Raw genomic sequence first — 14,899 nt, 5'->3', positions numbered from 1 at the left:
ATTTTCTTTTTAATAATCTGATTTATTATTGCAAATTGATTGCTTTTGTAGAACTGGAATGAAGAATACCTTGATCTATCAGCCTGCCACATGCTTCTTCAAAACATAATGAGGACGGCCTGCTGTGCCACGAAGAAATGAAGATTTCCCAACACAAAAACACTCCCTACTTTGTACAAATAAATTAATTGTGAAAAAAATTAGTCGGTTAAAGCTGCAACTTTCAGCTTTAATTTCAGTGTTGTAGGAACTGCAGCACCTTTAAGAGTGGAGAAAATGAATGAGCAGCGATAAAATTCAGTGGAAGCTTTGAGGAAACAACCTGGATATCACGCTGGTGTCATGTTGTTCAGGAGCTGACAGTACTCCTCAGGCTACTTACTGAAGTCACCAGTCAGGAAGAGGGCCTCTGCAGCCGGAGCCCACTCTTTAAAGACCAGGCAGTTGTCAGGCAGTCGCTGCACGCCAAAGGTCCTGTAGCTGCGTGTGAACTGGTCAAAGCCACCCTCTGCCTCTTCCAGCTGTACAAGCTGCTTCTGTAGCAGCTCATACCTTCAAACCAGAGGGAACACACACACACACACACACAAAACTGCATGAATTTGGTGGAAAATCCGCCACTGGATACATTCAATGTTATATATCATCTCTCAGTGATGTTGAATAGATTTCAATTACTTTGCAGTGAAGTGATTGATTTTCGTGTATGTGTATGTGTGTGTGTGTGTGTGTGTGAATTTCCATTGCATCACGCTGTCTGCTCTTTTACTTTAGTTGGCACTGTCCACACTGTCCCCTTTCCCAGAATGCTTTGATTTGAATGACATCCTTTCCAAGAGGTCCATTTGCATTCAGGTCTGGGTGTTAGCGAAACAACAATACCAAAAGAAATAATGTTTCACCAGCTTTCTGTCTCTATATAAGTAAATATAGTGAGTCCAAGATTTGAGAATTTGATTCTGAGTTATTGACATAAAACCTGATCACTGTTTCTTATTTATCTTAATTATTTAATTATGGATTTATCATTAATGTGAAGTATTCATATAATATTATAATTTACAGATGGTAAATTATAATTTATCTCATTACCATATAACGGCTACAACACTCCACAGGAGGGATAACAGTGGAAATTATAGTGATATTGTTTTTGTTCTGGTAAGCACAATGGCAACACAAGATGTTGACACGCGCGCACACACACACACACACACACACACACACACACACACACACACACACACACACACACACAACATATCACTAAACAACTAGTTATCAAATTAAAATTACTGGGGAAGAAGATATGAATCAGTAATTACCGGTAATGCCACCATTACCGGGGAAAAAAGCAGCCTCTCTATTGTACAGTGTCAGTGTTACTACAATGCCATTCCGACACAAACAAAAATCTATTTCACTGAGTAATTAATTATTTCCACTAAGTTCTGTGTAATGAATGGTCTTAAATTTATCAGGGTGCACAATTTTTAAATAGTTTACAAACTTTAACAGTGGAGTTTTCCTTTAAGGCAGCCACAGGAAGTAGGATGATTAATCAAAATTCTTTCCTTGAATGATGATGAATGGAAACAGGCCCTGGACTCTATGAACTGAGCTTCCATACAAACATGAATAAGCACTTTAATGATAATGTTTCTTATGTTTTCAATACATTAAGTACCTTACCTGTTGTTCCAATAAAAGTCTGATTTAATAAGTGAACACCACCAGAAGAAAGACAAGAAACAGTTGAAATATTTGTGTACTGTTTTTATGTGTTTGAAAAGGCTCCTTTGTTTGCACGTGTGCAACTTTTCGAAAATATCGCAGCAAATGCAGTGGAGCGGCGCACAGTGCTGTATCTTAATGTTTCCATGCTAACATTATCTCTTTTAGGTCCCACCTGAGGATGCAAACCTGCCTCATTCCCTCAAGAATGTGCAACTGCAGGCACATCCTGAGAGATAAACCTCAGTCCGTTACCTTCAACTGGGAAGGATAGACTAACTACTTTGCAATTTATCTCACTTAAGTTCCTGCAGCCAGCTGGTGTCCATATCAGATTCCCTCTGGTACAGAAAGCCTCTTTCAGCCAGCTGAGTTAAGTGCACTCTCTCCCCAATAGCCCTGAAGCCAAGCTCAGACTGGCCTGTGAATGCCCTGGGGCTAGTGATGATGGGCTGAAGTAACAGCGCGATTTCTCAGCAGCTGCTCCCTGTGTTGAGCGCAGTGGATACAGACAGTGCTTGCCAAATGTAAACCTTTAAAGTCCAACCAATGCTGCCACATGCCTCCTTTGCCACTTTGTCACCATTTCAAGAATATGCTGAAAGGAATGACAAAGGCAGGATTCACTTAAGGGCAGAGCTGCACTGCCACAGTATTAATAGGCATGAAAGTCAAGCCTATGATTAGAACAAATGAGTTCCAGGGGGGTGGACCAGAGGGAATAGTGAGCCAAAATCCTGTATGCAGTATTCACCGCACACCTCTTGTGTCTGCTTCCACTTGAGATTACAGCAAGGAGGCAAAATCAAGACACACATCACAAATGAACTCCGTCTACGAAGACAGTTAATTTCAGAAAGTCATTAACAGAGTTGGAGCTATAAGCAAAATCAAAACTTTCATTTATTTTCCTATCCAACTATAAACGGAGGAATCTCTGCCTGTGTGCATTTCGATTCTCTCGACAACCACTCATCCGATAAACTTAAAGTTTTTTTGGATGCGCAGTTCTCGAGAAAGCTTCAAACATTGTTTTCCTATATGTTACTCAACATGAAAAAAAGGCAGAACTACACAGCAAGGGCATTCCTCTTAACTAGTTTTTGACAATCAGACAAAGTCTAGAGCATCCATGCTTTCCTCTGTATCCTTATCTACAAATTTCTATGATGTTCTTTGTGTGTCTGTGTTCTACCCTTGCACTGATGCCACAGTTTAATGTACAGTTTACTACAATATCTAGCATCAGACTGCACAGGGTATCCATAGGCAACATGGCCATAAAACACTCTCCCATCAAGCAGCAAAGAGCAGAGCTTCAGAGTGTGACCGTTTCATCACATATGGCAAATATGTCAACTTTTTTTTTTTCACCAGCACAAGCCCTGAATTCCTAATAAAGTCAGTGAACTGGAGTTCTGGTAATAACTGCTGTCTTCCTGTCTTCAACCCAAACCAACCTATTTCTTAGTGTGTATGTTATGATATCTTTAAACTTACTAAAGGCAATTTTGCCATGATGTGATGTAAAGATTAACATTAACCAAACAAACAAACTACAACACAAAAGACTGAAATACATGCATTTTAGAGTATCACACAAACACAATCCTTATGTGGGCCAAATGTAACAATACAGCAGGAAAATAATTTATCTCAGTTTTATAGTACTCTGCTTCTATCTTCTCTTAAAGACCATTTATTTGACTATAACCTCTCCCAAACATTTCTCTGTGATTATACCACCTTTAAAACCACTCTCCTGGAATAACTAGTTGTTTGGTGTGTGTTGCTTTCAGGCCCAGTGTCTTTCTGAAAACACCACAGGAAGTCACCAGAGTCAGGATTTTAAAATCCCACATATAGTTGCTTCAAAATAATAGACATCTTTAAAGAGCCAAATCTATCAGTGATATATTGAGAACCTTGAGAACTCAGAACCAATAGTTCCTAACAGGACACTGCATTCAACTGCTCTCAAATGTACATGTGTTCCCCAATTACAAGTTGAACACATGAAAACACAAGTTCAGAAGACCAACTTGTTAGCAAACAATTGCTCATTTACATACCCAGCAGATATGGAGTAACATTATCATTTATTTGAAGTCGTGTTTCTGTCCAACTAATAAATGTAAGTCCAATACTCACTCCCGCTTTAGCTCTGTTTTGCTCTCTACCAATTCCTGAGGGAAATTTGTGGTCCTTTAGTTGCTAAATGCTCCACCATGACTGTACACTAGTTAACTGTGTCTGCTTACAGTGGATTCATTAGTGCTTTTTGCTGGAAATAGCCGCCTGCTGCGGCTGTAAATGACACAAATGTGAGCTGTGAGACTGAAACAGAACAGTAACGTTTTAGGCCATGAAACCAAGACAATGAGCTAAAAGATGCTGAAAGGTTGGGCGTGAGTCTGAGGGGAACTGCATGAAAATTTGCCGTGGGTTCTTCATTACAAACTACTCCTATTACAAACGTCATGTCAGATATAAACATGTTGATTATTGCAGCTTTAAGAAACATACATTAAAAGACCAATCACAAGCCTGATACTTGCCTGAATTTTATGAAAGAAGAGATAGAACAAAGCTATATTATGGTTTCACTAAAAAAAACACATCTGCTCTCTCTCCCTCTCTCTCTCTCTCTCTGTCTGTCTCTCTCTGTCTCAGGTAGTACATGACAAGAAACACTAATAATCCCTGTGGCCAGAAATTACAAAGGACATTTGTCCTGTCCCCTATTGAGTGGTAATAGAACAGCAGGAGATTATAGATGTGAGTCACAGATTTCAGCCCTGGCTCTCCTATCTCTTGGTCTGGGTAACTGTTCTTTATCGACAAAGATAGTGAAGAAAATATCATATGGCACAACTGAGCTATTATAGCAACATTGTAAGTGACAGACATCAACTTCCTGTTGAATAACCGAATCAATTCAGTGTCAGACAAATTTCTGCGTCTTCTCAAAGTTAATACAATAGAACTCAGACATCTTGTTCTGAAAAATTTTAGTAGCTTCGAATTGGATCACGTTGATACACTTTGGTGGAATTCACAAATTTGTAAGTGGAAAATTTCTTCTTGTCCCAAAGTCATCAATTGAAATTAAGATTAAGAAGGCACTAAAGGATCTTTGGAGAAAGCTCTCTAAAAGAGAAAACCCAGGCTTAGAAGGCTCAAGAGAAACCTAATCAGTTGGCAAAAAAATCTCCTGAAAATCAAAGCTAAGGTTCAGGATGTGCTTGAGAAGGTGGGTCAGTAAAGATCTGATCAAGAAGACTCTCCTGGATAAGAGAAATGAGGCTCGGAAACAGCAGGAGAGACTTGACTTAAGCTCTGAAGCACAGTGAGGAGCAGCAGAAGATCAATCATCTGCAGAAGCAGGAGAAGATATTCCCTTCGCAGGGCCACAGATGAGGTCAAGCAAATGCTGCAGGAGAAGAAACTGGAGTGGGCTAAGAAGCAGAGCAGCATGACGTCCAGGCTGGACAATCTGGGGACAAAAAGTGCACTAAGAAAAGTTCTTTCCACACCTGGCCTCAGCAATAGATAACCAGTAGTACGATTTAAAGCCTGACATTCTTTGAATTGTCTTCCAGAGGTTGGTGAGTTTGCATTCTAGAAAACTAGGGCTGGGTTGAGAACCTTTGCTCAATTTTTTATGTGAAAATTGACTGAACAAAAAATCTTTACTTGAGTCAACAAATTCCACAAACCCCCTTTGTCTTGTCGTATAGTTCAATGAATAAAAAAATCAAATAATTCCTGGCTAGTATTAATTCTACAGAAATTTTTCATTTCTCTACAGCTGACACAGTCTCTGTGTCTAACATTAACTGGCTGAATGGGATAGATGCAGAGATAGAGAAACTATAACATTTTGTTTGGAGATATGGGTCATCTGTTCATAAATGAGAAATTTCCAAACGAGGTTTTGTGATTATATAAAGAAGTCACAGTTGACCAGTAATATCTAATTTTTCTGTGTCACTCTGCAGTCAGTGAGCACTTTATTGGCAACAACATACTATTACTGGGTAGTTCCACCCTTTGACATGATGCAACACGACATTTCTGCAGATATGTCAGCTGCACATTCATGCTGCAATCTTCCGTTCTACCACATCCCAAAGGTGTTCTACTGGATTCAGGTCTGGTGACTGAGGAGACCACTGAAGTTCACTGAACTCATTGTCATGTTCATGTTAGACAAATTTTGTCTAGTCTGATGCTAGATATTGTAGTAAACTGTACATTAAACTGTAGCATCAGTGCAAGGGTAGAACACAGAAACACAAAGAACATCACCACCACCATTTTGTCTGTGGATTCATGCTGTTGACACCAAATTCTGTCCAGTTTTGGTGTGCCCACAGCCACAGATTTCTGTCCCTGGCTGACAGGAGCAGAACCAGCTGCTGTTGAAGCTCATCCATCTCAAGGTTCAAGATCTTGTTCATTCTGAGATCCTTTCCTGCTCACCACAGTTGTAAAGAGTTACCATAGCCTCTGTGTCAGCTGCAACCAGTCTGACCGTTCTCCTCTGCAGGTTCAGAAAATACTCAAACTCATCAGACACCAACAATCACCATACAATCAAAGTCACTGAGATCACATTTTTTTTCTTCATTCTGATACTTGATGTAAACATTAACTGAAGCTCCTGACCTGTATTTAAATGATTTTATGCATTGCACTGCTGCCACATAATCAGCCGATTGGGTAAATGCATGAACAAGCAGGTGTTCCCAATAAAGTGCCCAATGAGTGTATTTTTCAATATCCATCTAGCACAACCAAAGCCTACATTTCTAAATCACACTGTAAAACTTTATGCATCAACAAACTTCTGAATTACCCAGTGTTTCACAGGTCAACACAAGTTCAAATGACTTGGTGAACAAGACATTTGCAAGTGAGCATTTGATAATAATGATCAATACTTATTCACAAATATCCAACAATCTTTTTTAGTACTCCCATTAGAAAATTTTGTTGCAGCATCAAGGCAAATCAATTGATCAAATAAATTATTTTCCCTAAGCTCTCTCCTGTCCGCGCTCCCAAGCATGTCTGTACAAATCACCCCTTCAAATGTAGGTCTTTCAAAAATACCCATTTAAGCATAACTGTTTGTTAGCTATGATCTTAAAATTCTTCTAATTATTTTTAAGGACAGGCATTGGCTGGTCCCCTGGTAGTGCTTTGCTGGCCACTCTAAGGTTAAAAGAAAGGAGGCCCTTTGCCTTTGCTGCCAAGGCCCCTAGACTTTGGAACAACCTGTGGAGATTAGACTTGCAGAGTCAGTTCCCCATTTCATTACACTTCTTAAGACACATTTTTATTTAAAAAAAAAAGAAAAAAAAGAAATGTACTGGGTGATGTTTATTTAAATTTCATTTAAATTCTAATTTAAATTGTTTGTCTGGTTTATATTAACAGTTATAACGCACTTTGTTACCTGTACTGAAAAGTCATTATTATTATTGTTATTATTATCATTATTATTATTATTATTATTATTATATAAATGAATTTGAACTTATAACAGTCAAATTAATCAAAAAATCTAGTAAATGAGAAGAATTATTCTGACAACTCATTATTCAAATGGGAAGCTTTGCATTAGATAGACAGGACTAGAGGGAAAGAAAAAGCAGGGCTCATTTGGGGTGACTCAGAGTTTGCATCTGGTTATTATACAGTCAGAGTCAGAAAGAAACACAGCTATTAGATATTATAAATCCATGTGATGTCATGCTGATAATATCAAAAGTTAAATCAGCTAGACTCTCCAGTTGACATCTGGCTGTTATATTGATATCATATCACAACTAAATTACAGTCACAGTTTAAAATCTTCAGTCATGATTACAGACCACCCTTTAAAACTCTCCCCACAGACGAGCTGAAGTCTGTAACCTGTTCATACACTCATTGTTAGACAATCGGAGCGTCTAAATTCAGAATGAATATTCAGGTCTGTTGTGTTGTGTATGACTGATGGTGACAGCAGAAGCACAGAGGTGTCAGGACAGTCTTGCATGAGCCTGGAGAAACACAAGTAGGATCAAGCATTTCAGCGTCCTGACCTCAGCTTACCTAAAGGTCCTCCATACAGCCCAGCAGCAAGGTGACTTTCAAATAATGTCATTAATGTCAGTCTATGACTAACTGCATTAATGAGGGTAAAGAAGGACCTGAGCATTTGCAGATAGGTTGACTGATGAAAGCTACAATTCCCTGCTTACTTCCCCCCTCTTCTTGACCCTGAAGCAGCGCGATGGGAAAATAAATGTTGCCAAAGCTACCCTTAAAAAGAAGCTATCTAAAACATTAATTCATTATAATTCAACAAGCAGTTTCAGAAATTTAATCCAGTAATTCCAATAATTCCTATTAACCAAGGAACTGCAGGCTGCCTTTTTCCCCACTTATCTTTAATTCCTGTTTTTGAGCTCATTACTCTTCAGTCAGAGCACATGCATTGGTAGTTATCACTTCAAAGTCAATAATCAGTTTAGCTTTAAATATATTGCATCACCAGCACAAGCATGAGACTAAGACTTATTGCGATATTTTCACTTTGAAATAAGTTGTGATGACATACTCAAATCTTTGCAAAAACTCTTTGCTGTAATAAGCAGCAGTCCCCGTGCTCCCTGCTTTCATTTGGTCCAATTTAGGAGATACATGGTGCCATGTGCTGCAAAATCCTAGCAGCACTTCCTGCATACTTGCGCAACAGGAAGGGTAAATAATGAAGCATGTCAATAGAGCACTGTTCACTGGGGCTGTAACCTACGTGCACCATCAACGGTTGTTTTCACAATCAATCTGAAACTAGGATCCTGATAAAATAAAATAAGAGCTGCCTGCAGCCACGAAATAACTAAGTAGAATGGGAGGTTTGCAAAATATGCTGGAATAATTCTAACTGTCTTGAGCATACCGGCTGTATCGGGTGTGAATCAAAGTTCAACAAGCCTGTGATATGGGCAGCCTTGAGCCATGACATGCGGCGAAATCTAAAGAATCTTTGTGTGTGGTCATAAGTCTTCTGATAAGCCAGCTGAATTCTTAGCACTGTGCAACTCAGTGAGGGGACTCAGCATGACGCCACAGCCTGAGAAAGCTCTTGATTTCTATGCCTGTTTTCATGATATGGTGCTTGGACGCTGGGCCTTAGAACACCATGGGGCTTACCAAGAATTAACCTTCACACAGCAGTGATCCTACATGTAAAATAATTTATGTGCAACTTTCATCAGTGAGACAGGTGTTTGAGACACGTCTAGAGCTCGGTGAAGCCTAGCAATCCCAAGCTGTGTCTGAGATGGAACTGACACGCTCATCTCTCTGGAAGGCTAGAGCCCTGCTCACATGTTTCAAATACAAAGCAGGTGGTCCCTTACCTGCCACATTAAAGACAAGATCTGACACGGTAATGAAAATGGATAAAACTATATGGCGCCTAAGCATAGTTTTAAGGCCTAATTTCAGGGACGAGCCAACAGTGAGCAGGTACTGCAGCAACGTGAACTGCAGATCATTATCACTGTCGGGCTGTAAGTAAAAAACATTACGCACATTTTTTTTTTTTTAAATCCAGCAGGTAAGGCTAATTTGACATGAGATGGGGAGTTGAGCTGAAGAACTGCACTCATTTTGGGAGCCAGATGGCCTTCTATTCAGAATTTAGCTCACAGGATGCGTTCAAGGATTATGAAATCAGCTTTGCGTTATCATTAACTTGAGCATTTTGTTGCAACTCAAGTGATTGTGCAGTTTTCTAAAGAGCATCCCTTTATTCCAGTACAGTCTATAATCTAGTTAGAGCTCATGGATATCTAAAAGACACAGGAACCAAAAGCAAATGTATATAAGTCAAATTAAAAAAAAAAAAAAAAAAAAAAAAAAAGGGTGAGATTGCGTCATCTGTTGAGTGACACAGAGGTTCTATTTACTTTGGGGGATAAGACTAGACACAAGGTCAGTGCATTTACCAATGAGGGACACATGCTGGTTCTTTTCAGGTCAACATAAGGTACGCAGTTGAACACATTTTTATTTAAAACACAGATTTGCCTCAGTGTTCACAATAAGCAAATACCCACTTTAAAATTCCCTGTAAATATTCACTGTATTATTTGGCATCCTTTGGGTGAGAAAAGTGGCAGGGAATAAACAGGCCTAAGGGTCGCTGAATTGACTAATTAGCAAAACTGATGTTTATGAAATTCAAGTTCAGTTAATTAAAACTGATTCTATTAAAAGGTTTTGTATATTTTGTCTCTCCTGGGTGCCTATTTTCAAATGTAATCATGGCATGTGAATATGTTTGGTGAGCTGACATAATGCTCTCAAAATCGTGTTACAAGGAACTGGGATAATTTGACAAAAAAAAAGGAAAGGAAAGGAAAAATCCATAGTGTATGAGCGTATATGTAAAATCAGGTACTTTGCAGTCCAAGAAAAGCTTCTATAACAAAGGTTATGATATAAAGTAGGATTCTGGTTCATTTACAACCTGTGTGGCTCTAACTGAAAATAAAATAAATCTCAAACACAGCTATTAAGACATTTTCCAGAGAGCCAAAAAGGCTGCTATATTATTTATCAGAACTTTCCGCTTTGGTTTTTTTCCATTACTGGCATAAATATATGACTCAATTAAGAACATGCATCATGCAAACATATTCTAGTCTTATGTGTAGTATGATACCATCAACCATCATAGTTCTGGCAAGTGCGGGAAAATGTGATTGGAATTTATGATGGAAATAATTCCAGATTAATAAATGCAATAGCACACACACACACACACACACACTTAACAATCACTCCTACCACACATACAGCGTCAGCTACTTAAGACTTCCACCCAAATAATTAATTTGTATGGAGGCCAAATCGAGGCTGAAGGGGAAAATCATGCAGCATATGAGTACTGCATAAAGTCAATTAATGTCTGAGAGGTTATTTATATTGCAAAGCCTTTCACACTGCACGACGCAAAGCAATCAACTACTGTACAGTACGTGCTCCAAGTTGGAAGCGTCAGAAACTCTGGATTTTAATCCAATTTTAAAAACACAATTTAGGATAATTGATGCTTCGATAACAACCAGGCCAGACAATCAGAGCAAGAAAGCTATTAATGAGGACCGAGGCCTGCAGAAAGCAAAGTGCGTTGTGATGCTGGACCACAGTGATGCACCAGCTCAGTCTGACCTCACGACGCAACGTAGACGTCACCTGACCGAGGAACATATCCCTACTGTCAAACATAGGAAGTTGAGAGACGACTCAACTTCGTCAGTAATTTGTCACATAAAATGAAAAGGCTCTCTGTTAGCGGTTCATAAATAAGATGAACACTCTCTAAATGCTTTTTATTCGGCAGTCTGGGGAAAAGGGGGGCGGAATAACAAGCTAGCTGCTACGCATGAGAGGGGGACGCAACTCTGTTCGACCTCCCCTAATTCAAAATGTCAAACCTGAGCACAGAAGGCTACTGTCTGGTGTTGCGAACGTCGTTTTTTGGTTTCTGTGTGTTTTATTTCAAGACACAAATGCCAGATTAAGCCTGGCCTCTCCGTTAGCTTCACCGGGGACTGATTTTAACGACACACCGTGACAAAAAACCGCCGTTTAAGCCGTGTTTTTACCTCCTCTTGAAGTCCTTCTCGTACTTTTTGAGATAGGGATCCATTTGGAGAAGGCAGCTGAACTCAGGAATTGTAACATTATCCTCTAGGTCTGCCATGGTTTCTTCAGACGAAACCAATCGAGCACCGACTGCTGCTGCCCGGACCTCTCTGACAGTGACAGCATGAACAGAGGAAAGGCATGTGCTGTGTGAGCGGGGTTTTGGTATCCACAGACAGCAGCGAATCAGGCTGCTTTCACCCAAGCCCGTCCCATCACAATCACAGCGGGTCAGAGATAAGAGAGCCGAGCCGTGCCGTGCTGAGATACAGTGTAACTTTAAGATGACAGCGGAGGAAGCATCTGGCGCGTCAGAGGAAGATGACTCGCATTTATATGCAGATGTGCACTTTTGTAGGCTGTTGCAAAGAGAACTACAGTGTCACACACTTACTGAGAATTCACATCAAGGAACATTGACTTAAAACTCTTTAGCAGCATTATATTATGATTTGCTGTATATCTTATGGTATGAATGTGGGATATGGTGTGCTTTGACCTTGGATGATCAGTCCATCTGTTTGTTCAACACTTTGGTCCACAGCAACATAAACTACTGGTTTGATTACAATGGCATTTTGTATGAATATTTATAAGCAGTGTTCCTAAGGATTTTGGTGACCCTATGACCTTTATTCTAGTGCCACTGTCAGCTTAAACTTTTCCAGGTCTAGGGCAACATGCCTGACCACTTTGCCATAAATTGTGGTGCAGATATTCACGATACCCCAGATGTGTTTTTTTTTTTTCTAGAGCCACCATCAAGCTACAATTTCCATTTAAAAAACTGAATTTTCTGACCATCTTCATTCCTCACACAGGGTTGCCCATTTTCATTTTCGACACTCCGTGAGTCTGTCACCTTGTGAGGTGTAATGAACAGTGCAGCCTCTCGAGGCCACTACTGGGGCTTTAGACCTTTAGTCTTGTTGAGCTGAGTTACTATAATGAGTAGCTGTCATAATTTTTATGAAAGTCATTTATTAGTGACATTTTATTCAGAGCGAGTTGAAGATTAAAAATGTAGCTTTCTACAAAACTGGCTTTATTGTAAAAGTGAAATGGTAATAGGCCATGATGCATGCTCTCCAGCCGCAATTATAAACTTATTAGATATACGTTTGCAGGAAACTTGAACATATATATGAATTCACATGCTCAGTGCAATCGTTTCTCGCATTCTTCATGTCTGGGGGGAAAGCTGAAACTTTATTAGGGGAACCTGCATTGATTTAATCTGACAATGATTCAGTAAAAAGTTCACAGAGACATGCATCATGAAGCAAGATTCCCATTGATTGGGGCAAAGTTTAATGTGGGCAAAGTTTGTTTAATGTCAAGGCCTGGTGTCATAGAACCACATGGAACTGCCTCCAGCACTAAAACAAACACACTGACACACAACAGCTTGAGCGCTTGTGTGCATGTTGTATGGGGATTGTCTATTAAAGACAATGAGTTGATTTGCTATTCAGTTGTACAGCTGTCTCTCCTTTTAATCTTCCTGTCTTTATAAAATACGATCCTCAAACTGTTTTGATCTCATTGTCTGTGGCCTCAGTAACTTTGACCAGAGACTCCAAGGTAACCTTGCTATAACTTACATTAAATCCCTCCCAGTAAAAGGCTGATAAATATGCACGCTGACTGAAGAAATAGTGTCCCTCTTGAAAATGTTGTCCTTGTCGCGAAATAAAACTGTCTGAGCTAAAGGTCACAAAGTGAGTGTCATTCTAAAGAGCCATCTGTTGGTAATAGATGGAACAAGTCTGTTAGTGTCCACCCCAGAAGGTTATGCCAATTAATATCATTTTCCCGTGATTCACAGCTAAATAACAAATGTTTACAGGGATGTGTGGAAAGAGTCAGAACCCAAAGACACAAAAAAAATAGATTTTAGCTTGAATTTGACAAGAGGTAAGTAGCTGATTGATTTTATCTGTAAGCCATATGGCAAAACAAGCAACAGCAACAGTATAATTTATTACCTACTCACTGTATTTGATCCAGGTAAACTATTTTCTCAGCTGATCTACATGTCCAACAATATAAAAAACAAGATTTTTGTTTTGCCTGCAGAAATCCCAGACAAAAACAAAATCATTATTTCCGCCAAGCTGACCTGTCTTTGATCACAGAACAGTTTGTCTCTCCCTGTCTCACCTGCTTTCAGTGCGACCAGAGGCTGATATCAGTCATCCGATTGGTTATCAATCTGTCCCAAAAAGGAACGCCCCCTTGGAGACTCTAAGCTAGAGCTAAAATATTTCCACACCAAAATACTTGTTGTGCACCACACTTACATACAGTCTGTGACTTGTAGCTTTTCATTTTATAAAATTGATTATGTTGCACTAAGTCAATATAGGGCTGAATAACACTTTGCTAATGATAAAGCAACCCACACTAACCTGGCTGTAACTTACAACAGGGATATTACACATTGTGTTGCACTGTGTTCTCAATAAGGAATTGACAAATAATGCTACTTGGCACGTAACCCCACTTTGTATCACTGCCACAATTTGCACTGGTGTTGTCGTCGGTGTTCTTGACTGTTGTGTATTGTTGTGGATGACACTTGCATGACTTGGCATTAGCTTCGATGCAGTAATAATCTAAATGAAAATGGCAGATTTATAGTTTTTCTTTCATCAATACATTATGCAAACATTAAAAACTCACAAACTGTGGTAGCATTACAGATTTCTGAACAAACCCTGCCTCCATTCCTCCTATCCGATTTACCCCGAGTAAATCTTGTTCCGTTTTCCCAAAACACCACAGTTATAACCCTGGGTGGCTTTAATTTATTCATTCGCAAGAATTCAGATGACGGCTGAAGATTAAGCTCCGAGTTTTCAAAGTTTTGAACGCTCCCTCCCCCCGTGGTACTGAACTGTATGTCCCACCACAGAACCCTATTTCAGTCTGAGAGACTATCAGAGATGCAGAACATAGTCAAAATGCCAATTCTGTGTGACTTTGCTAGAAGCCGACACAAACAAGTTTCCTGTTCAACTTAATTGGTGTGAGTACACAAGCATGCCACACTGATATCTTGTGTAATGAAAAAATACAATTAGTCTTTCAGTACCTGTAATTATTCATCAAAGCATGATAATGCATCCAAGCTGAGAGAATTACTTCCCAGTGCATGTTTAACTTCCGTAAGACACCTCCAAGGCAAAAATTATGGCTGCAGAAAGATAGAGGACTGGGCAGTGAAGTGAATACTAAAACAGTAAAGTCTAAAACAAACAGAAATGTCATATGAACAGACTAGACAGACAGAGCACGGAAGCTGAAAACATCCAAACTTTGATTTCAGTGATTTACAATGACATACACTTTCAATAAAAAGGCACACAAAGAGTTGGAATAAATCACTTTATATGTTAATAGACTTATAGTTTATTTCTCATATTTGCTGCTGTTCTTCTGTGTATAA

General features: G+C 39.4%; 1 protein-coding gene across 1 annotated transcript in view; it reads right to left on the bottom strand.

Moving 5' to 3' along the window:
- gbe1b (glucan (1,4-alpha-), branching enzyme 1b) overlaps positions 1 to 13,066 on the bottom strand; it is a 91,254-nt gene extending 78,188 nt beyond the window's left edge. The window contains exons 1-2 of the mRNA XM_056374372.1: positions 11,409 to 13,066; positions 383 to 552 (exon numbers count right to left, since the gene is read on the bottom strand). Coding sequence (XP_056230347.1) covers positions 383 to 552; positions 11,409 to 11,506 — 268 coding nt within the window. The 5' untranslated portion in view covers positions 11,507 to 13,066. The remainder of the gene's footprint in view (positions 1 to 382; positions 553 to 11,408) is intronic.
- Between the last annotated feature and the right edge of the window lie 1,833 nt (positions 13,067 to 14,899).

The sequence above is a fragment of the Seriola aureovittata genome, chromosome 4, assembly GCF_021018895.1.
Source record: "Seriola aureovittata isolate HTS-2021-v1 ecotype China chromosome 4, ASM2101889v1, whole genome shotgun sequence".
Lineage (NCBI taxonomy): Eukaryota > Metazoa > Chordata > Actinopteri > Carangiformes > Carangidae > Seriola > Seriola aureovittata.
This window is presented reverse-complemented; position numbering and strand designations above follow the sequence as displayed.